Source organism: Caretta caretta, chromosome 6 (genome assembly GCF_965140235.1).
Source record: "Caretta caretta isolate rCarCar2 chromosome 6, rCarCar1.hap1, whole genome shotgun sequence".
NCBI lineage: Eukaryota > Metazoa > Chordata > Testudines > Cheloniidae > Caretta > Caretta caretta.
Window position 1 is genome coordinate 45,606,255 of NC_134211.1, and position 25,722 is coordinate 45,631,976.

Genomic DNA, 25,722 nt, shown 5'->3' on the forward strand with positions numbered 1-25,722 from the left:
AAGAACATAATTAACTTGTGAAACTCCATAACAGGATATTACTGAGGGAAAGTTTTTAATAACATTCAAAATAGTTTTAGGGTTTTTTATTAATATGAATAGCATACGTAGTAACACTAGTTAGGATTTAATATAAAAGCAATCAGTACTTATGGTTGAAGTCCCAAGACGATAGCCAGATGGAGCCAGGAAGAAATTTCCTCCAATGATATAGCTGTATGGAGGATTACACTTTCTCTGAACCAACACTGACCACTGTCAGACATACTAGACAGACCATTGTTAAAGAAGGCAGTTCCTAATAAAATGGTGATGGATTTTATCTGGGAAAAGAAACAATCATGAATTTTAGATTGCTAACTCAAGAGATCTTGGTTGTCACAGGAATGTGGGCATTCTGGATTAACGTCTGTAACATCTGGTTTTCTAACTGAGACCTGCATTCAGATGGCTTGCGTTCTCTGGGCTCAGTCTTCATTTGCCCCAAATTTACACTCAGTGTGACTGAGGGGCAAGAGGGTGGGAGGGGAAGTTGATTATCACTCATCTTCCCATTGTCATGATACTGGGCACCCTGGGGACTAAAAGAACCCATTTGAGTAACTTAGAGAAGCCCTGGGCTGTTCTAATTTACGCTGGCTGCAGCCAGAGGATCTAACAGTGCACTCGTCACTCTCTCCCCTTCCACCCTTGGTATGTAATGGGGCAGGGAGAGGGGAGAGGTGGCATAGAGCCAGCTATACACAGGCATCATCTGGGGAAGCATTTACACACTACCCTGCCTGTAGTCATTAGTTCTGATGCGAAGAAACCACCTCTAGATATGAGACAATAGTTCAGCCTCCAGTCTGTCAGGACTACCAACAAGGATGCCAGTTAATAGAAAATTGATGTAGTATTTGAGCAGAGAAGAATCAACGTGATTATAACCATCTATAATTAGTCATGACTGTAATCAGAATAATTGAAAAATATAATTTATATCAACACACTATAATAATACTTATTTATCATATAGTGATTTTCATCCACAGATCTTAAGTGCTTTACAAGGGAAGGTATTAGTCTCACCATTTTATAGATGGATCAGCTGACAAAGAAAAAAAGTAACTTGCCCAAGACCACACACAGGTCAGGGGCCTACCCAAGAATATAACTCAGGTTTCCGGTATCCTGGACCAGTCCCTTGTACATTGGCCCATACAATCTCCTGTACACTGTGGGCCTGATGCACTACTGTCTCACTTCTATTTTACACTGCTGTAACTCCAGTACAGTCACTAAGGACTCCTGATTGTTATGAATTTCAGCCCCAAGTAACATGGAGTGGATTAGAACTCATGATGCAAAGATAAAAGGTTCTGATTCTTTTAATTCAGTTTCTAATTTTGTCTTCTAAACTCTTAGATATAAAAACCAACATAAGTCTTGGTTGTATCTTTGCCTATGCGCCTACACAGGGGAGTGAAAGGGAATAAGAACCACCCCCTTACGCCCTGTATGGGCTGCCTGGATCTGGGCACAGGGGTGTAAATGGGCACTGCTAGATGGGCAGGGAGGACTGGGGAATGGGTACTGCTGTGGGTCCACCCCCACTACTCACTGGCCAGTACACCGTATAAAAGACGGTGAGTTAATTTATTTGTATAGGCCAGATAAAAAAATATTACTCCCTCAAGAGCAAGGAGGGAGCCAGGGAGCATATGTGAGGCAGGGATGTGTCCCTGAGTAACAGTGACTCTGGGAATTACTCTTGGGGCAGAACAACTTATGCCCCACACTCTGCTTAGGTCTGTGCCTGAAGGCAGACCATAGCGTTTTATAACGTGGCATAGAGAAAAACATGTCAAGTGGACTCCTATTATACTGTCCATCTCTTATACATCTAATCGAATATTTGTATATATGCACAACTGTAATTTGAGAAGACAATAGAAAGGGTACAAAAATGTAAAAAGACTCTGGTCCAAAATTCATGAGCTCTGCGAAGATTAAAAAAAATACAACTGCAGCCTTAAAAGAATATAAAATAAATGGTTTAGATAAGGTCAGCCCAAGGTACTATTTTCCAGAGAATGCAGAAAGAAAAGACATAAATGGAAATTAAAGGAAACAAAGTCAGAGTAGATATCAGAAGAAGGACCTTTCCGTGCACAGAATTATTACATGTGCAGAGCTGTCTCCCAGGAAAGTGTACACAGGCAGGAATCATTCAAGAAACAATTAGACAAAATCCTCAGGGACTGGAGAACTTTTTTATTATTATTATTTTTTATTTTAAAAGAAGCTTTGATGTGCCAAATTGAATGAATTTTTTTTCATGTTCATTCTCAGGGTAGAAATGTACTTCTAGTTTTGATGCCTTATTAAAGAATGTCTCAATTTTGACAGCTTCTGTGTGGAGGGCTGATCGTGTTCTGCCATAAGCCAGATAGAAAAGAAAACTGCTGTATTAAAAGATTAAAATATTAATAGTTTTAGGTCCAACTGTCAGAGTCAATGCCCATAATCACTGTTTAAAGCGGTTTAGTTTTCTGACCTTCATAACACAAAGAAACCAGAAACAGGCACAAAGTCTGGGAGTGTTCAGATTCAGTGCTCTGTTTTGTCCTATTATAGAGGAAATCTCTTGGATCCCCCGTTTCATGGAGTGCAAGGGATCAGATTGAGTGTTCCAGTTTAGGCACAGAAACTAGATTAGAAAAGGAGTCAGTGAAAGTTGGGGAGGGAGAGTATATTCTGATAACTCTTCTTTTGAGCTCTTTCTCCAGTTCCTGAGCCAACATTCCATTAATTAAGTTCAGCCCAAGCTGACTTTACCTTCAGAGTCCTGTTTTCACCAGTGCACTGAGTACTAGTTACACGGTCTTCAGATGAAAACAGTTCTTTAATGGACCTGATCTGCAAGGCATAAAGTGTCTCTGGACAGGTGCTGATAGCCCTCAACCCATATTCAAGTCTCGGAGAGTGAGTGCACTTAGATCTCCACTGCAACTGAAAGTGAACCTACCAGCCCCGTAGACAGTCTCGTCCTAGCAGCTTGAGCTCAGGTGACTATCCAGAGACCCCCTTCAGAGCTGAAACATCCACACTGCTATTTTTAGCAGGCTAACACAAGCCTTGCTATCATAAGTCTCTCCGCCTGGGCTGGAGGCTCACTCCCAGCTGCAATGTAGACATAAACATTTATATCCTTGCAATATTTGTTCAGCACCTTGCAAGTTAAAGCCCCACTTGCATGTGTACACGTGGGGTAAATTCCATCTGTGCAGAGGGTTAGCATGAGGATTATGCACCACTAAAGTCCTATAGCATCTCTCAAGTTAATATCACTTAAGGGGGCCGAATGATCTTTTCTTTGACATAAGCGGTTCACATGGTTATGCTGACCCTCTGAATAGGCGTGAATTTCACCTATTGACCTGCACTGTGTATTAAAATCACCAAAGTTTTTCGTTGCAGCATCATGCACACAACAGGAAAGCTAATTTTTGGTTAACCTAAATGTATTACCCATAAGCCATCTGTTGCTGGAAAACCTACATAACTGTGACAAGTTATACTAGGGTACGCAAAATTGATTCACCAATGTCCTTCAAGAGCTGTCTGAATATACTGATGTGCCAAGCACATTAAATCAAGTACTTAACCTTCATGCAGCATTAGTTTCCATACCTTGCTGTACTTTGTTAGCCTGTTTTAAATTCAAGATGTCAGGTAAAATCAGCTAGGACAGTAAACTTTCAGTCAAAATAGGAAATTCAGAACCTAAAGGGACTGAACTTCGTGAAATAATGTAAGTAAAATAAATACCCTTTTGAACCTTGGAAATAATCAGATAAGAGCTTCACATTTCAAACTGCTTAGAAATTCATTTTATCAGTGAATTAATTGGTCCTTTCTCTCCAGTGCAAAAACAAAACCCAGAAAGGGTATAACTGCCCTTGTTCCTGAACCCAATTTATTGCTCCTGAGAGATCATCTAATGGTACAGATTATTTTTAATAAAATAATCAATCTAACTGCAACTAATCAAATGTACCTTGTTAAAATTAGACTTGTTCCTGGAATCTGATCTAAAAGAGAAGCTAAATAAGCAGCTGCAACTTGGTTTCCATCATCAACCCAGCCTGTGTTTTTGCACATGCAACTTGACCATATTTTTAGCTGCATCTGCAGTTATTACCTAAGGTAGTACTTACACGTCAAACTTCCTCATCTGAAGTCACATGCAGGCAAAAATAAGTCTACCTGCCATATATTTTCACTAATAATTCACTGCAGAGGCAAAAATGTGCACGCATGCATTTGTGGATGCAAAATTTGCAAAAAAAAAAAACCAACCCTGGCCACTGCATATTTTTAAAGGTTAGAACTTTTATTCATGGTAACATTACAGGAGGCAATTTTTCTCCTTTTCTGATTTTCTCAAATTTCATTAAAATCTTGGATTATGGTCTTTTCAGATAACTTTGTTTAACCATTCTGTTCTATCCAGCTACTTCAGCCCCTTTGGTATAAGGAATCTGAGTTGCTAATTTCTAACCATCGTCATCAACCATGTTTCAGCTATGGAAATTTCATCCTCAAAAACCAGTGATGCTTTGTGGCCTCCCAGGACAGAAGCAGCCCACGCTGTTACAGTCATCATAAAACACAGTATTTCATGTATTTTCTTGAAATGCCAATAACCAAAGGAAAAAATGTAAACTACACCACATTGTATATCTGTAGAGATCAAATAATTCTGACCCATGATTTCTGTTTGTGATAAGAGCTTTCATCTTGTCTGGGTCCTTAATTCAAATAAATAAACTGTACATTTTACAACTGGGGTGGGAGTGTTTTGTTTTCTATTTCTTTAAATCCTGGATAGAGATATCAGAAATATTTATGATCAAATACGTATTTTCTAAGGGAAAAAATAAGTATGAAGAAAAAAGCAACATTAATGTAAGCTTTCTTCATAGGTTTGGTAATAGGAAATGGAGCCTTTCACTTCTAGGTCACTGGTTAAAATTCAAGAACATCAGTGACCAAAGTTGCTATAACTAGGCAGGCAGACATCGATGCCTGTGTAGAATCAATGTGGGGCACCACACAGGCCCAGGACCAGTGTCTGCCAAGAGGATCTAGTTTCAGGATTGCTAATGGTCTGAGTGCAAAAAGTCTATGATCTCTGTCCAGTTCTTAGGGTATAGATGTCCATATCAACTGCCCAAAAGGAGACCCTCTAACTGGCAACATCAACTCAGAGACAAAGGGCATAATCCAGACCCAATTAATTTTTATTATTTTGAATAATATTGGCTAAGATTGAAAGAATTTTTTTAAGCATAAATGGAATTGTTTCATAGATTCCTACAAGCATGTAGATCTTGAAGCACCAATATAGAGTATTTGTTGGTTTTGTGCTCAACTATTTTCCTTGCTAGGTGCAATAAATACTATGAAGTTTAGAATTCTGGCAGGTTTCTCACAGCTATTTAGTTGAAATGTGACTGCATTTTGAGCATCTTTGCTTTTTGCACAAGCACATTTACAGCAGTAGTAAAACACAGATTTTTTTTTTTAAATTGTATTAGACATCTTTCAATGAAAGGATATCTTCAGTGCTAGAAAAAAAAACCACTGAAAGTTCCAACAATGACAGGGTTCTTTCCCCCTGCTTCTGGCACACAAGTGTGTGTATGTGTATCATTTATTTTCAGTATAGAAAAAAAAGTCACAGAAATAGAGGGCTTGCAAATTGGTTTCAACATCTGAAATATTTCTAAAAGGTAAAAAATAAACAAATTAAAAACAAACAAACCTTCAGGCCTTTCTAAAATACGGCCTAATTGAGCAAGAAAAGGAATCCATGTTTTCCCCTTTATCATCTACTTTTTAGCACAAATGCACTTTCAGAAGTTGCCATCTTACGTTTGAGAAGCACATCGTAGGTAAGATGAATTTGCTCTTTGCCCAAAACAACTCTCTAGTACCACTAGATAGGAAAAATAAAGTTATTCTGTCACTGCATAGCACCTTTCAAGTCATTCCGCTTTCCCTGTGCCCATTCTTTTCCTTCACCTGTGACCCTGTTTTCCAGCCATTACCCATCTCTGATACTTTCTTCCAGAAGAAAAAAGTTCAGCTACTGGCTGAAGCTAGTGAGTATTCCAGTCACAAACTGGATCTTAACCCCAATTTGAGCTGTTGTTCATAAAACTGAACTTTATTGTAAAATTACGGACACAAAAAGAAAAAAATAAATAAATAAATAAATGCATGGAAAGAGATTAATCCAACTGAACACAATTAGGATTTGCAAGACAGGATCAGGCCGTTGTTGTCCACCATCTAGTCCCCTTTCTCTGACAATGGTTAGCAACAGACATTTTGTAGAAAGGTGTAAAACCCCAGCTAGATTTTTATATAATAAGTAATAATAATCCTATGAAGAAAGTTTCATCTTAACTATAAGCAGTTAGAGGTTGGTTTTCTGTACAGAAGCACTGCTAGGATGCAAAAAGCTCATGTTACAAACTACTCACATGGCAGAACAAAGCCTCTCTCTCTCTCTCAGCCCAAAGGCTGTCTGTTTTATGCCCCAAGTAAATCTGCCGGTTAGCCAAAGCCCTTCCACATTAAAAGGGAACACGGATTTTTTTTTCCCCAAAAGGTTTAAGTCTTATCTTTCAGAAAGGAAACTGCCTGCCTTAAGATACTGCTAAGATGCTTCAGCACCATTTGCCTGTAGGTCACCAGTCTGACTCCAGTCCATTTTACCAGGGATTACAAGTTTTTCCCATCTAATGGATGTTGGTGGCCCTACAGAAAATGAGTTTATTGGGTCTCAGATCCAGCCCCTATGTCACAAATGCACTCCCACACTGTGCACTAATTGACAGACTCAGGAGACAAGCCAAGAACTTAATGGGCCATGAAGACAGAACTACCCCAAGGGGAAATCCTCCCAGATAAGACTGAGGCATGCTGGCATGACAGTTTATGTGAGAAGCATGCCCTCCTGCTTCCCTGTAGATAAACACAGAGCTTCACTCACTGGAGCTAAAGGAGCAATAAGATTGCACAATTTTTTAACTTGGCGTTGACATCCATAAGCAAATTTCTTTTAAATATGCAAATGACTTCACTAAATAATTATGTCACAAATGGAGCTGCACAAAACTTGGCAGCTATGAAAACCTAACAAATACTAATGATCCTAGACTGTATCATACATATTTTTCTAAATTTCTTGTCTTAATAATTAGAGGGCAACATAGTTTCAAGAAATTTAAATATTTACATTATTTCAATCAGGCTGTTCTATAATTAAGTTTTTTAGCGGTATTAGTTATAGTAAATGAATCAGACAAGACGACTTGAAAGATTAACCAAATATTCTGGATAGCCTAGCACTGCCTTCACATCTATCTCCATTGTGTCTCAACAAGTTTAAGGTCAGAAATTTACCAGATGTCACTGCAACCATAGATTCGGTTTATTTGGCATATATTTCCCACAATAGTGAAAGGCTTTGAGCACAAACAACAAGCCAGTCTGACCTGATAATTTTTAAAGGGAGGAAGGCAATGTGCCTGGTGATCAAACTTAGTGAATGATGACGGGTAGGTTAGAAATTAAAGAATATCGAGCGTCATTTAAAGGTTGGAGGATTGGGGCATAAATTCAGATGATGCAAAAAGAACTTACAAAATTGTGGAGAGAGCATGAGGCGGGAAGGACAAGGGTTACAACAATAGATCATGCACAGTGTGTTTAAATGTATTTGCATTGATTTTGTACAGAATGTAAATTCATATAAAATAAATCTCATTGTTGATTCAACCTTGTAAACATACTTCTAGGTCTTTTCCACCTCTAATTTTTATGGCTCGATTAAATAGTCTCTCCAATGCCATCCCTGTCTCAGTATGACTTTGGGCAAGTTACTCAGTTTTTCTGTGCCTCAACTTCCCCTCTGTAAATTTGAGATTAAAATATGTATTGGCCTCAGAGGAGTGTTGACAAGCATAATTAATTAATGTTAGTCCAACACTTTCCAGGCCTTTGAAAAAAAGTGCTCTGGAAATACAAACAAATTCTTCTTCTTAGTATAGTCATAAATAGAGCTTGGGCAAGTGTTTACTACTAAGGCCTGATAAAAAGCCAAATGAAGCAATGGAAAGACTTCCACTGAGCTAATGGGCTTTGGATCAAGCCATTTGAAGTGATTTTATTTATGGTGCCTCCTTTTTCATTTGGCCGGATTTACTCTAAATTGTCTCTATCTTATGCTAACTTGCCCTGCCAAGCAGATGAATGCTCTCTTGTGATGGCAGTGCCAATCAGCACACTGATTAAATGCTCCTAAATTTAACCAACAGCCAATTTAGGGATTCAAACAAATGTATCTGCATTTTAAAGGTTCCAAGAATGAATTCACATTTTTCTTCACAGTTGTAAGAAAAAGTGCCAACATGACTGTAAACCAAAAAATTGTACCATTTAGCACCAGAAACAAAGTGTTGTCCTTCGCTCCAACACCTGATACAGGGATCTCCAGAAGGAAAGAGACCAGGAAACTAATGTGTTTGTTCTTGGTATTAGGAAGGCAATAAAGTCACAGTCGCAGAGTCGTTTGTGTAATTATTTAAAAACAGTAAAAACAGGGTATTTCAATTCAGGATACTCAGGAACTAGTTTTCAAAGATGAAAATTCAGCATGTGGGATTAGAGATTTAATCTCATGCTGTATGTTAGACATTAAATTTCACGTATTCTGTGCTAACAATAACCCTTACATAAATTTACACTGAAACTTCTTAGGCTCCAATTCTGGTTAAGGAAGGAAGGGTGGCCTGAGACCAGTGACCTGAGAAAGAGTCTGTATAGCTCAAAAGCTTGTCTCTCTCACCAACAGAAGTTGGTCCAGTAAAAGATATTATCTCACTCACCTGGTCTCATCAGTTTCCAAAAGCATTTAGGGCTAAATATGACTTTTAAGAGACAACCCTGAGAAAGGGGAGGTGCATAGCTATACAAACCTAAAGATAGTTTGGGGAGGAGATATGACAAGAGGGCAAACTCTGTCCTCGGGGTCCCAATACACTGGGGTACCGTACAGTTTTGTATATCCTTTACGATATCGCCTCCATACTAAACATATTATATGGGTTTTTTCAGATGGGAGAATGATTGTAAAATCTTTGAGGCAGGGAGTCATTCCCACAAGCACAGTGGGACCCTGATTTGTTTGAGGCCTCTAGTCACTAACACAATACACATTTATAATAAATAAACTGGAGGGTCTATTTCCCAGTCTATAAATGGGAAAAATAGTTCTGTAATAGTCTTTCTGGGCTGTGGTCGGGATTACTTAGTTAATAACTGGATACTCTTTGGAAATTATAAAGCACTGGATAAGTGCCAAATAATATTTTTATCCACAAGGAACATAAATTTCAATATATCACCAAGGGTGAATGTTTTAAACATCCCCACTATATATTTTTGGAAGCTTTTCAACCAGTGAACATTTCTGTTTGCTCATTTGCCCAAATTTTAGGTCTTAATTCAATACATGACATTTCATTTCTCTCAATTCTTTCATTCTAGACAACCACATTTTTAGTTATGGTATGTGTTGGTTTAAACTTGTGCAAATGCACCACACACTGTGCAGACATTTGCAAAGCTGTGCCTTTAGACCTAAAATGTTCATGCTTCCTCTTTGAATGGTTATTTAATTCACCAACAAGCTGGGGAGGTATGACCGTAGTATCTGTTTGCTGCCTAGATTTGAAAATGTCCATTCAAGACCACAACAACACTCTGATTCTGGTTAACCCACTGGCTGTCCGCCCTTTCAGACTGTCACTTCACCTTTGTGAAAGCTGTTATATTATTATTTGTTATTACTGGGTCAAACACATCACTTCACGGCTCTGACAGGCAAAGCATGACAACCATGTTGTAAAGACACTGATTATTGTAAGTGCAGACAATTTCTCCAACTTTTTCTCAAATTATAGGATCAAATTCCTGTAATTTTGAGATATTGTTCTGGAGTTTTTGTTCCCTCAAAGCCCAGCTTTTTCAGAATCCCAGCTACTTCTGTGCTTTACTCCCATTCTGCTTATTGTCAACATCAAGTAATACAGGAGGCATTGTGATCACTTTGGATAAAGCATTAGATTCACAATTACATATTACTCCAAATACTGCAGAGAACAAATGGGAAAGGGCTTAAGGGATAACCCACAAAAGTCATTAGGTTCTGTCATCTGCTATTGTCTCACCACACTATAACTCAAATTGCATCTTAACTAACATTTAAATCGTAAGGCTACTTTTTAAACAATGTGTTTCTACCAAAAGTCAATTTTTTCACAAGAGGAAAAAACACTAGGGTAAATGATATATTTGGAAAATAACAGTCGAGTTACAGTACACAAGAGTTTGCTTCTTGGAAATATGTAATTTGTTTAGTGATTCATCGCTTCTGCAAAGCTAAAGAAAAAAAGAAATAATACAAACAATACAACCCAAAACAAAGACTGACAGGCAATTCTGGGCTAAGTGATGTGGTAACAGTATAAGCTGTGATGATCTCAGTCAAACACTACAATTATACAACATTCACTAAGCAGGAATGAAATGTGAAAGATTATTCTGTACCTAAATTATCAGCAAGTCTATAGCACCCATCACTATGATATCTAGGTGCTAAGTCGGCCCAGGTACAAATACAAAACTCTGCAAACTTAAAACTGCCAATTTTGCAATGGTTTAGATGCTTTCTATATTTACAGGGCTAAATCTTGAGGCCTTTGTACAGCTTTTATTTAGGTGCAACTACACTGGCTGCAGTGGGAGTTTTGCCTGGAACAGGTTTGTAAAGACTCCACATTAGACTACATTTCAACAAGTCATAAACCATGACTTTATGAAGCTTACAGATTTTCGTCCAGCCCTGATGAATCCTTTGTCAAATCTAGATTCACCTTTTCTCTGATAGCCATAGATTTTTATGGCCAAAAGGGACTATTATGATAATAAGTTTGATCTCTTGCATAACAGAGGCCAGTATTGCGTTAAAAGGTGCTAAGCCAGACTTCACCCTGCCTGCTCTGCATATAAATATTGTATGTTTAGATATTGGAATTTGAAGACTTCTTTATGGTCCTGCCTAAGACAAAACAGTTGATTCATTCAGCTGATGCAATGGGAGAATGCAGTATATTAGAAGCAATATATTGTGGCACAGAATGATACAGAGAAAGATGCTTATATGATAAGATCTAAAATCTCAAAGGATAGAAGGGGAGTACTAGTGGCACCTTAGAGACTAACCAATTTATTTGAGCATAAGCTTTCATGAGCTACAGCTCACTTCATCAGATGCAGCCCTTCAAAAAACAAAATACAAGATTCATAACAACACTTTAGGAAAGAAAAGAGTAGTATATATTTGGGAATAACTCCTGTGCCAGTGTATTTGAGCAAGAAAGATCACAGGGAACTTCTTTTCCAATATAAGCAACAGGTCAGAATCTTTTCACAACATTAAATATATGGCTAGGAAAAGAAGACAGCTATTGCATCCGCCTGTTTTCTCAAGGTGGCCTGGCTTACCTATCAGATGGCATGGCTAGCTCTATCAGCCAGCAGGTTAGTATGCTGCGCTCAACAGCAAACACTAATTGGCAAATGGTACAGATGGACTATAAATCTCACACTATGGTGCCACTGTTCGAAGTAGATTTCTCTAGTCAGTAGATTCCAGTAACTGAAGACACAAAGAAGCATCTTTGCTCCCACTTACTCAATGGGCTGGGACACGATTTAATTTACAGCTGTTAACCAACATGTGAATATAATGAAGTAAGGTTGCAAGAAGCTTCTTATTGAGGAATAACTGTCGTTAATACATTTGTCTTTCATTGAAAGGCTTAATTAATATACACAACTCTCAGCTCCAGGAATAGGAGACTACAAAATATTAACATACCTTTGCTGATGAATGTAAGTCAAGAGCATCACAGGACTGAGTAGAATGATGAGAAAATACCCTGGGGCGAACCCTATCGCACCAGCTCTTGTGCTTATATGAGACTTATATGAGTTTATATGTGCTTATATGAGACTGTTTAGTGACTCCAATCTACATTATATCATTTTAAAACTGAATGTAGAGTTTGAGATAATCATCACTTGCATTCAGTTTATCCTTTTATATATACAGCTTCATGCCTTAATCATTAATGTACATCTTGTGATGTTCTGAGCACTTCCTGAGGTAGGTCAGTGCCTTCAACTCCCATGGATGTCAATGGGAATTGATCGTCCTCTGGACTTCACCGAATCTGGCCCAATAACTTCAGTAGCAGTTGAAAGCTCTCGGTACCTTGCACAATTGGGCCCTTCGCCAGTTATTCCAGAAGAAGGATGCGACTTACTTTATGCACTAGAACTTCTGCTTTTAGCTCAACATTATATAAAATAAACTCAGAACTTGAAAAATAAAATATGAAACCCAGGAGGGTCTAAAGAGACCATGCTTGCTTGCCTTACACATAAGTGGTACCATTGAAGTAATCTGAATACTCACATAAGTAAAAAGAAAAGGAGTACTTGTGGCACCTTAGAGACTAACCAATTTATTTGAGCATAAGCTTTCGTGAGCTATAGCTCACTTCATCGGATGAATGAATGATGAATGTTGCATCCAATGAAGTGAGCTGTAGCTCACGAAAGCTTATGCTCAAATAAATTGGTTAGTCTCTAAGGTGCCACAAGTACTCCTTTTCTTTTTGCGAATACAGACTAACATGGCTGTTACTCTGAAACCAGTCACATAAGTAAGGCTCTCAGAATTGGTCCCATACATAATTCACCAAAACCAGAGCTTCCCATTTGCTTTGACTCAGTAACCAGGAATACATTAGATAGCTGAGTAATTGCTTCATTCAATGTTGCTTGTAAAGACATCAGTAGCAGCAAGCAGAGGCATAAGCAAAGTATTTGCTACATTTATTTTCTAAGCTACGTACATATAAGGCAAATACTAAGAAAGGAATATTTCTTCCGTTGCACAATTACTTAATTTAAATACATTTATAAATTTTAACTCGCTATTATTTCTAATTATGAACTACCAATTCAACCAAGCTTCTCCTGAACTATGTGGAATGCATACTCCCTTTCAGTACTCCTACTCGTGATGCCAAAAAATAAATGGTTTTAGCAAGATAATGAAAACTGCATGGAATATTTGTTATCTCATTCCATTATTTCTTACTTTTACAGAGATTTGTGTTTGTCTATGCAGTAAATGATTGTTCACCCATTACTGTCAAGCACTTGTCTTATTATGCCACACTTTTGTTGTAAATCACAAATATTCTGTGTTTAAAATCATTTTCATGTCTAATGACACTGTCTTGCTGGAATGAAAGGATTATTACGGAATTAGAAAGCTAGTGTCAGACTATCAAAAAGGTTTACCATCATTATAAAAATGATTACCATAGTTGGTGTACAAGGTCAGGAGAAAGCACCCTACAAAATTCAATGGCTGACATTTTTCCTGCAGGATAGCTTGTAAAAGATCATTGAGAACTCAGGGCTTACTTACAAGGCAGAGAAAGGGATTTAGAGCCACACAACTGTCAGCAAAAAACTGTCTGTTGAAGGTAAATTTACCTAGATTTTAGTAAGGCGTTTGATATCATGCCACAAGGGGAATTATTAGTTAAATTGGATAAGATGAGGATCAATAGGAAAATTGAAAGGTGGATAAGGAATTGGTTAAAGGGGTCCTACAACGGGTCCTACTGAAAGGTGAACTGTCAGGCTGGAGGGAGGTTACCAGTGGAGTTCCTCAAGGATCGGTTTTGGGACCAATCTTATTTCATCTTTTTATTACTGACCTCAGCACAAAAAGTGGGAGTGTGCTAATAAAGTCTGCGGATGATACAAAGCTGGGAGGTATTGCCAATTTAGAGAAGGATAGGGATACCCTACAGGAGGATCCGGATGACCTTGTAAACTGGAATAATAGTAATAGGATGAAATTTAATAGTGAGAAGTGTAAGGTCATGTATTTAGGGATTAATAACAAGAATTTTAGTTATAAGCTAGGGACGCATCAATTAGAAGTAACGGAGGAGGAGAAGGACCTTGGAGAATTGGTTGATCATAGGATGACTATGAGCTGCCAATGTGACATGGCTGTGAAAAAAGCTAATGCGGTCTTGGGATGCATCAGGAGAGGTATTTCCAGTAGGGATAAGGAGGTTTTAATACCATTATTCAAGGCACTGGTGAGACATCACCTGGAATACTGTGTGAAGTTCTGGTCTCCCATGTTTAAGAAGGATGAATTCAAACTGGAACAGATACAGAGAAGGGCTACTAGGATGATCTGAGGAATGGAAAACTTGTCTTATGAAAGGAGACTCAGGGAGCTTGGCTTGTTTAGCCTAACTAAAAGAAGGTTGAGGGGAGATATGATTGCTCTCATTAAATATATCAGAGGGATAAATACCGGAGAGGGAGAGGAATTATTTAAGCTCAGTACCAATGTGGACACAAGACCAAATGGATATAAACTGGCCACTAGGAAATTTAGACTAGAAATTAGACGAAGGTTTTTAACCATCAGAGGAGTGAAGCTTTGGAATAGCTTTCCGAGGGAAGCAGTGGGGGCAAAAGATCTATCTGGCTTTAAGATGAAACTCGATAAGTTTATGGAGGAGATGGTATGATGGGATAACATGGTTTTGGTAATTAAATATTCATGGTAAATAGGCCCAATGGCCTGTGATGGGATATTATATAGGGTGGGATCCGTGTTACTACAGAAAATTCTTTCCTGGGTATCTGGCTGATGAATCTTGCCCATATGCTCAGGGTTTAGCTGATGGCCATATTTGGGGTCGGGAAGGAATTTTCCTCCAGGGCAGATTGGAAGAGGCCCTGGAGGTTTTTCGCCTTCCTCTGTAGCATGGGGCACGGGTCACTTGCTGGAGGATTCTCTGCTCCTTGAAGTCTTTAAACTACGATTTGAGGACTTCAATAGCACAGATATAGGTGTGAGGTTTTTTTTGTAGGAGTGGTGGGTGAAATTCTGTGGCCTGCGTTGTGCAGGAGGTCAGACTAGATGATCATAATGGTCCCTTCTGACCTAAATATCTATGAATCTATGAAATTGTCTTGCATCATCCTCTCTCAAGAAGTGAGGAGGACTTTTCCAAAGCTTCTGTATGCTATATGATGCTAGATATAATGATCAGATGTGCTGTCATCATGAAGTAGATAGTCTCTATGACTTCCCCTAAGGATAATGTGTACATTATAGCATGATTTCTAGCCTGGAATAACCACTCTCATATTGAACATTTCTTGGCCATCTTTCTACTTGAGAGAACAGACTGCCCAAGATAATATCAAAACCTGGGGTCGTGTCAAGTTTTCTTATTTCTATTTCAGTAAAGGTGTTTAATGCGGCTCCTGCTGTATGAGGCTGTGGCACACAAAAATGGTTCTGAACACAGCCTTGACAGAGGGCTCTCATTGAAAGAGGTTATCATTTCAGGTGTGGATGGGATAGAGCACTTCAAGAGATTTTCTCACATTCTGGAGAAATAGTTTTTCTGATAGACAGTGAAGCCTCCTTCAGATGTGTACATGGAAATAAGGGTCATCCAAAATCCCCTAAGACATTTAAGTACTGATTTTACTGACAGTTATTAAAAAATTATCTACTTCAATGCATAAAATTATTGTATTTGTTCTCTACCCTTGAGTAATCTCCGTCATAGACCTACAAACAGTAGAAATATGAACTCCCAGCATTAACACTAACATATTCCAGACTGTCAGACAAACAAATGCTTAAGGGCATTATAGAGATATGGACACATATCACTACATCTACGGTGGTATCTATGTGGTAAACTGATATAATCGTATCTTTCTGTCCTAGAATATCTGAGATATCAGATTGTAAAGTCATGATATTTTTATTTACATGTATAGTAAAACTATTTTATTTTATTTTATTTTATTTTATTTGTTATAGTGGTTATAATTTTCTTCTTCCTTTGAGCCCTGTAGTGTTGGACTCATGGCAACTAAGGCCACTGGCTTTACAGGCAGAAGGATACAAAATTTAATCTCAGTAAAACTGTCAAACTCTCTAACATTTTTTATTAGTTTATCTGTAGCAAACATACCCTCTACAGAATACAGGACGGTATGGTGTGAAATAAAGGTTTAATCAGCATTCATATGGTATGACCTATACAATTCACCTACAGCTTCACATCTTTGAACCACCTCTCCTTGACTCTGTTGATTAATTCATCTCCTCCATGACTATTTCTGGTGTTTCAAACCATTGAGCAACTCCAAAGAAGTGCTAGAGAAACATTTCGTTCTTCCCCTCAAAAACATGTGGAATACCCTCTCCCCTATGCACCCCAAAAAAACATTGCATTGGTCCGAAGCATGGGATGGATAATTCTCAGCCTTAGTGAAGCGATGGGTGTGTGGAGTAAGATCATGGCCCCCTTCAAGGCTAGAAACTGGATGGAGTATGAGCTTCCCCTACACTCAGTCAATTCCATCGGACATGCAATGTAGACTAAGATGGATAGGTGCCATACTGCTACTTTCATTTCTCCCAGGTACACCACCAAAACTGATGGTGTTAACCATGAACAGTGCCTGAGCTCTTTGGGTCATTCTGTATCTGTCCCCTAAAAGGTGTGCAAAAGGAAGGCAGGCTCCTTATGCATTCTCACCCACTTGCACCCCTGCACAGGGCCAACTATAATTTGCATTCCAGAAGGGAGATTTGTTAGTGAATTGGTCAGTACACAAGAAACAGAGTACCATGGTGCTATTACAAAGACTTCAAAAGCTCACCTGTACATGAAAAATCATCCACACGAATGTATCCTGGGACACAGTCACAACGATATGTTCCAGGCAGGTTAACACACACTGTATTGGCATGACAATAATGCATCTTAGCAGCGCACTCATCAATATCTGAGGGGGAAAAAGAACCAGCACAAACAAAGTCAATTGCACAGTTAAATGCCCATTGTGACTCAATATTGAAATAAGAAAAGGAATACTTGTGGCACCTTAGAGACTAACTAATTTATTTGAGCATAAGCTTTCGTGAGCTACAGCTCACTTCACATCAGATGAAGTGAGCTGTAGCTCACGAAAGCTTATGCTCAAATAAAAAGGTTAGTCTCTAAGGTGCCACAAGTACTCCTTTTCTTTTTGCGAATACAGACCAACACGGCTGTTACTCTGAATATTGAAATAAGAGAAGAGAAATTCCAATTACAAGCCCCAGAAGAATTTCAAAAAAGCAACATGTCTTAAACTCTAATATTAATCTACTAGCATAAATTTACAAGTAAAATATTTCTTAAAGTGGAGTTAAGGCTTCTGCAACACAACGTGTCTCTCCTGTACACTTCCAAACCCTAAAGTTAAATGCTGGAAAACCAGGAAATACTGAATTGTGGTCTTCTCCTGTATTTTCTGAGACAATGTTAGATTACAACAAAAATAATCACAAACTAAAAAGAACCAGGAGATGAATAGTTCAGGTACTGCTTCCCAAACAACACACCTGGACAACTTTAATTCTGCCCCCATAAAGCAGCTAGAATATAAAGATGCAGTAGCTCCCAGATACATTGTGACACTCAGTGTATCAGTCAGGAGTAGTGCTGGACAGATATGAAATAGCAATGTTTGTTATATAGCAAAAAAGGTGCTCTGATTTTCCAAGTTCCTAATTTGCACAAGCTGTAACAGCTACCAAGGGGCTCTTCCAGGAACCTAGGATCACTGTAGAACAACAGTGCTTCAGGTCACGTCTCCATTCCCCTGACACAGCCCTACGCTGTGGACTACAAGAAGGTAGGTAGAACTGGGCCAGTTACTTCAGCTCTGTGCCACTCGAGAATCCTCCTACACAACTAGGAATCTCAAATGGCCACTTAAGCCAGCTTCTTATCTGCTTTGCATCATCCCAGTGGGACAAAGCAGATTTAGCAGGGCCAAGGACCTGGCCTTGCAACTCTATTTGTTATTAGTAGATCACAGTATCTATTGCAAGGCCTCAACTCGAAACCATGTTTGTTACCAGAGAAGGGGGACAAACTGCCATTAACTATATATTGTAAAGCTCACTTAGAGGCAATCTTTTCCCCAAAACATAAGGTACTTCTACATTAGGACTGAACAGTGACTTTTTTCTGATTGGGACTGATTTTCGTCTCACTAACACCAGTTTTCTATGAAGCAACTCTATTGGCTTTAGAAGATGTACTCTTGATTTATGTATGTCAAGGTAAGTGAAAGGAGACTCAGACCCATTTTTTTTCTTATTACAAGTTATTTTATTGAATGTCCATGCTCAAGAAACTAAATTGACAGCAGCACTGGAGACTGAAGTCTCTCTGTGTCCACTGTATAGGTATAGATCAGACAGCAACACTGCATGCTTCCCCAGAGCCCTCCTACCACATGCCACAACTCTGGTCGGAAGGAACCTCTAAGGGTGAGAAAGCAGTTCTGTTTCCATGCTGATACAGTCCCTAGGCTTTGTGCTGAGAGTTGCAACAAACATGCCAATTGTGCTGATGGTTTGTATGCTCTTGGACAGCTGTCCATGAGGAACTAGACTGGGACCACGAACTAAATCATTTCATACTGGCCACCAAACAGCTGTTAGTTGGTACTGACTTTTGATCACTACCAACCTGGGCTGAATTTGAAATGATGGCCTGGAAGCAAAGGACTCCACACCCCATTACAAACACCTTGAGCTATCCCACTATCCTCATTCTTGTTGTTTCTGATGCTGAGCCTCTTATTAAAATGTATTTATTTCCAAATAAATAAATAAGGGTGCTTCCAAGTTACCAGTGATTAAAAGGAAATTTACAACCCTGAGCAAAATATCTATGTCGCACATTGATCCTATTAAAACTCATAAAGGAGACTAAGAACTTCAAAAGTTGATTTGATTACTAGTTTGCATCAGCAGCAGTCCTTATGTTCAGGTAGTACAAAGACTATGTCTGAGTCTGGGCCTGGCAAAAGAGGTGTAAGGAGTGAGATGAAGCCCTCTCCCCTCTTTTGCCACTCATGTAGGCCCATCCTCAATCTCACCTTGTGCCTTTTCCTCTTATATTCCATATTGTCCCTTGTAGCCCATAAAGCTAGCTTTAGGATTTTATTTTAGTCAGTAGTAACACAAAAGAACCAACAGGCCTGTATCTCATAAGACACTAAATAAGCAGTTAGCATAAAATTTTGAGGCTTTTGAACTTCTGCACAGGTAAATGGTCCAACAGTTCCCTGTTTCCCAAGACTCAGGGTAATAGCTTAAGTGGGGAGTTTGTGCATAATGATACCAAGTAATCACAAGAACACTGAACTGACGCTAACCTTGGATATTTTAGGATAAAATGTTGGCAAATGCTTAACCGTGAACTTGCCTTGGCAACAAACTGATGTATACGATAATTAGTTAACATTATTAATATACTAATCTATAGGATAGAGAAACTCCAACGTTATTAGGGTGAGGAAGTTAGATATGGACAAGGGAGCATAGACATGTTGAATTAATATTCATGATGGGCTCTAGGCCCTATAATAAGCCAGACCACCATCTAAGATGGAGGAGTGGGGCATGGGATGGTTGTGTTCAATTGATCTGGACCTGGACCATCATTTGGCATGCCAAGGACAGAGCAGTTTCTTTGTTTCTTGGCACCAGATCCCCAAAGAAGGGTGAGAGTATGTAAGTATACGAGTACATACATGAGGAATGGTACAAGACATCACCTTAATGCTGCATTTTTGCTATCTTTTTATGAGGTTTGGAGCCTTTGTGTCTTTACTAATTGTGTTAATAAAAGTTGTTAAAACTTTGCTTTGCCCTCAGTAAGAGTGTCTTCATTGTGCACACCAGGGTTCCCAACCAGATACTGAACTTAATAACCTTGGTTCTGTTGTGCCTGAGTCAGAGACTAGAACTCCACAATCCCCCAGATCTTTAAATGACAATTAATTGGAAATCAAAAATTATTAATAACCTTTAAAAAAAGCTGAGCTACAACTTTCAGTTCTTTACATTCTCCACTGTCCTGGTAGTACTTTTAAGCCTAATCAATGTGTTGCTTTTTCAGGGGGTAGTGGTCAGAAGTCACAAGTTGGCAACAGTATTTTACTGGGACAAAGTCTACGGAGTAGTGCTTGGGCCATTTACTTAACCCACAATTTTTGGCAAAGTCTTGTGTAGAACTAAATACCCACGACAAAAAGCTTTAGTTTTTTTACATAACACTGTTAGAGTAGCATCCATAAACCACACAGTGGCATGCATCAGCATGAGTGTAATAGGACTCAAATTGCGGTTCATGCATATAGATTGCTTGTCGTATTCGAAATATCAGAGCTCATCTTTGGGTGGTCTTTTGAGGTGATTAAAAAATACATGATTTATGTTTCTGTCTAGGCTGGTGAAGTAGTTTGTTTTTCTTTTAAAAAGGTCTACATATGGTCTTTAAAATGAAACTTGACACAGCCTAATGATCCTTCACATATCACCAACTTCCATCTGCATAAACTAGTTCTCTACAATAACGAAGACCCATTTGAGCTAGATCTTTTCAGTGAGGATCACTGAATTATGGGGTATAGTTTGGTTTTGGAGTGAGGGTATTCTTTTACTAGGTTCAAAGTATTTTCTTAATAGGTACTTAAGTAGGTTTTATTGCCTGTACCGAATGCTCCTTAATAAAATGCTCACTACAATATAGCAGCCCACATAGGGTTTATAGTTCCTCTGTTCCTAAAATAGGATTCATGTACTCAAAGGTGATGTTAATAATAAAAATGGAAACAGAAATACTACTCTGGGGCAGATCCCTGGCTGGTGCAAATCAGCATAGATCCATTGACCTGTATGGAGCTGCCTTAATTTACACCAGCAGAGGATCTGGCCCTCTATTTTCCAGGTGGTCAGCATAGGACAGTCCCCATCAGCCTGAATGTTGAAGAGTTGCTGTCTAACCATTCCTAATTTTTTTTAAACGCCGGAAAATATCACTATGAATGACCTTATCCTTGTGCAGCTCTCCTTGACATCAACATCAATTGTGGCAGGAGAGGAGGTCAAGAGAAAATTAGAGGGTCAAGGCAAAAGAAATGTTATTACTATAAAAATAATTAATTAAATGTATATAACTTTTAATACTCTTGAGTTATTAAATGTACATCAGGTTAACAAATTCAGTTAAAAGTTGGGGGAAAGCCATTTTAGGTAAGTATGCCATATAATAGGAAAGGCAAATGAATTCGGAAGTAAGCCGTGAAAAACCAAGCCTGCTCCAAGACGAAAGCAAGCAAGATGAATGAACATATTGAGTATGCACTGCTGGTACATTTCTGGCTCTAAAACAATATTAGCTGTATGCTGCAAAAAGCATCTATACTGACTCTAAAAGGGTTTTTCCTCACCTGCAAATGTGCTGAAACACATAGGGGGACTCTTGGAATGAATCCTCCGGGAAGGAATCCTCAGCCCCAACATGTTGTGGAGCTAAGGAACCCATATAGACATGGTAGTGCCTCATGCTGGGTTTGGGAGCAAATTAGCACATGTAGCCAGCTGCTCCTCTCCTACATGTGGTTTGGCTATGTGGGTCTTTACAGTGAATGGACCCACTTCCGCTCTCAGAGTTCCACTGTGGAGACATATCGCCACAAATATATTTTATACACAGCTTACAGTGATGTTTTCTGTTCAGTTTCTCTGCTCTTTTGAGTCATATCAAGCCATTTTCATCTTTAACGTAAAGTGGGTACAACTCCTATTACTGCAAAGGGAGTTGTGTCTGTTTTCCCTAGGGATGACTTTGACTAATTATTTTCACTGTTTTAACCCCATAAACACCTAAATAAGCAGACACAGAATATGACCCTCTGTATATATTGATATGCAGACCAACTCCCTTCAACAGTCTAATCACTGAGGTTAGTCTTCCACCTGATTGCTCAGACTGCCCCATCATATTGTAAAAACATTAGCAATTTCCAAAAAAACCTCTCCAGATCTTCCTTTTTCGATGCCTAGTTCCCTAATGAAATGATGTGGGTTTTTTACCCCTATCTTTGAGGCTGCTAGGTGTAATACAAATATGCAACCTGTCAGAATAACCTTGCAGGCAAAACAATTCAAATGACCCACTGGTAATTTCATGCATTTTAAAATAGCCTTCTTAGACAGGGTTAATGTCATCACTAGTAGTTTGAGATTCCAGTGCTTATCTAAATAAATAAAAAGTGTTCCAGCAAAACAATAGGCAATATCCTTGGAAATCCATGCAGGATCTTTCTACCTGCTGGACTTAATTTCAGAATTAAATGCTGCCATTAAAAAAAATCCTCTCAAAACCTATTTGCTTTCTTATTTGGGATCATATTGTGCCAAATTTCATCTTAAACTGCGAACACTTTGAAGGCGAGGACATCCCACAACTCCTCTTCCCCTTCGCAACTCCAAAATTTCTCTTCTCTGACCCTGCCACCAGAAATTGATGCTGCCGGTTATGTGGAACATGAAAAAGTGGTTTGGGTTGTTTTTAAGACATATGTTGTGCCTTGCCCTTGTCCACAGTCATGTTAGCCTCTGGTCTAAACGACCTGAAACCTTTTTCTGCCAGCACCCTAACAGCCTCACTGGTAAGCTCCTGAAAGGCCCACAGCAGATCTTAATGTGTGTTGAAAACTTAGTGATACCACAAAAGTAAAATATTCTAAATAATGGAACATAAAAGGTATCCTGGAGTTTCAAACAACTTAATCCTTCCCCCCACCCCCACCCCCGGATATCAGAGTACTCTTGCTCCACTGGCTTCCTATCATATTCACTCCTCATCTTCAATGTTCTCGATCACTCTGCCCTTCCTAGATCTTGCCCCTCATTTCTAACCGTTCTTTGTCACTCCATCCTCTGCCAGTTTCACTTGATTTCAGCTCCGTTAGTCTCCTTCTCCCACTCACAACTGTGCGTTCTTTTCACACAGATCTACTGCACCCGATGGCTGAAAGAGACTCATTTCTCCACAGCCTTTCATCTTCAAATTCTGCCTCAAAACCTACTTATTTCGACTAGCATTTTGTCAGTCTCTATTTGGATGCTCCAGATGGCTACTCGCCACTGACTATGACAAAAATAAAACATAATAAATAAATGAATGATAAAAAGCTTGTTACGTTAAAACTGATGTAGTTACACCAGTGCAAGTTTTTTTTATAGGAGACGAGCCTTAAACGAATCTAACAGAAGTCTAGATCCTTGCCTATACTAGAAAGTTGTACTGCTTTAACAATACCAGCATAATAAAAGCAGCATAATCCCTTCAGATGGATGCAGCTATAGCTATACAAAAGTATTTTAATACCTATTTAGCTATTTCTGTACAGGCAGAGGAATAAGTCACCTTTACAGCAGTATAACTACAGCCATTTATCCATATAGCAGTATAACTACATCCATAAATCCACTAGGATTTTTTCCAGTATAATTATACTGATTTAAAAAAAAAAATCACACCCCTACCTGAACTCGTTCTACTGGTAAAAGTTTCATGTGTAGGCTAGGCCTTATCTAGAGTAACATACTTCTTGAGAAGGACGAAATAAAGTGTGAATTAAATTATCCTCCCTCTCCCTCTTAGATGTTAGCTCTTGTCTGACATATACACTCCCTGGTGGGCAGGTACTAGCACAGTGATTGAGGTTCCTAAAAGCCACTGTAACATAAATAATAAATTATAATACTTATGTGTAAATTACACCTACTTAGACTCACCTCCGGCTTTGGCCCTGAATAAGATAAATGAATGATTTAACCTAAGTTCTCCCAGGGTTTGTTCCTTTGGAAACTGTCCAGAAACTCCTCGCATTTTAGCTGCACTTGATCATATGAACCTTCTAATCTTTCCAATTCCAGCTCCTGTTAAGACCAGCTCCTCGTGTGGCATGAGCTGTGCAGAAGCATTCCATAGACATGGGAGCTTCTAGAGGCCATGGTGCCTCAGGCAGGCTCAATATTTTCTATAGTACAGGCCAGATCGTCCCCTTTTACACACATTGAGAAAGCAAAATCAAAAATAGCTTAGGCTGAAGAACTGATATTAATTAGAGGTTTGATTCACCAGACCTGCATGTTCCTTTTTTTTTTTTAAACTGATCTCTCCCCTTTCCAGCCATGTAAATATAAACAGCTGCTCTCTATAGGAGAAAAGGGTGTTTTGTTACAGATAGCTGTTTTGAAAGTGTAAATGATCATTTTAATGCTGTTGGGGTTGATTTTTTTTTTTACCCGCTGGCTACATTAAGCCCAAGTACTCACTGGCATGCTTTTGCAGATGATCAGCTGTCTTCAGTCAGAACTTAGACTTCTGATATTTCTAACGTGCTTATTTTCTCTATTACATTTGGGAACAGTCCAGCAAGCAGCCATTCTTACAGGGCATCTGCTTGCTAAGATGTGCTCTGACATGGTGAATTTGGCCTTCTATCACCTTCGGAATATTGCCAGGGTACAGCACATGCTCACTTCTTCCCATCCCCTCCCTCTTGTTAATGTTCTCACAACTTCAGTTCAAGCTTAGATGCACCAATCATCAATCTAGTTATGCTACACTGATTTTTTTTAAAACCTGTAAAGCTCTTCACAACCTGAGCCTCTATTAATCTGGTCACCCCCTTGCACCCAGCATGTGTAAGCCGAGGTCACTTGTCTCACCATTCCCCCAAAATCCCATCACCCTGGTACCTAAATTTAGCATAATCCTTTTTAGAATTCCCTGCCCGAGGATATCAGGAACAGTGCCACTTTTTAAATGATGCTTGAAAACTCCCTCATTTTTCCCTTCACTTCTCATCATTAGCTTGGTACAGTTGGGTATATTATTAAGGGTCTGTATTTTTAAGTGCCTTTCTTAGCAGAAGGAGTTATATAAGTTGAACTTGCTGTCATAAAAGATAATTAAAATTAGTTGGAATGCTGCTGTATTAGTATTAAAAAAAATCAAGTAATGTTGGGTTATTGCAGGGGAGGAGGCATTAATAGAAAGGAGATCTTTTCTTAAACCAAGTGAATGGCTGCAACTGTTTGATAAATGCATTAATGGAAAATATTCATAGTCTTATAAATATTATTTTTAAAAAAATATTTGCCAGTATAGCTCTCAGGGTTGGTTGATAACTTATTCATAAGGTAGCTATGACAGTTATACATAAATTATTTTTAAAAATATGCAGCTGGAATTCACATATCATAATGCAGCTTAGAGAAAGCAGATTAAAAATAATAAAAAACAGAATGGAAACATTGGGTGAACGGGTTTTGGTTAACAGGACACACTCAGTCATTTGCTTAAATATATCATAGCAATAACTAAAAGAAATTAAGACTACCCTTTTTTACATTGAAAATAATAGCAAATTCACCAGTATTTAGAGCCAAACTGAAATCCCAATTGCTTTTACCCAGTATTATTCAGCCTTTTACCCTTTTAAAGTGTGCCATGAGTATGTGTTTAGACGATAGAGCAACACAAAAGGTTGTGAAGTGGTGGATCTGAGTGGGTGTAAAGACTTCTCTTCAAAGCC

General features: G+C 38.7%; 1 protein-coding gene across 6 annotated transcripts in view; it reads right to left on the reverse strand.

Annotated features, from left to right (window-relative positions):
• Positions 1 to 25,722, reverse strand: part of NELL1 (neural EGFL like 1) — a 445,673-nt gene that overhangs the window by 236,780 nt on the left and 183,171 nt on the right. For 5 of the 6 annotated variants that reach the window (XM_075129472.1, XM_048852653.2, XM_075129471.1 and 2 more), the window contains one exon: positions 16,924 to 17,049. The exons of the other annotated variant lie outside the window; for it this stretch is intronic. In XM_075129472.1, the coding sequence (XP_074985573.1) occupies positions 16,924 to 17,049 (126 nt within the window). The remainder of the gene's footprint in view (positions 1 to 16,923; positions 17,050 to 25,722) is intronic. 6 annotated transcript variants of the gene reach the window in all.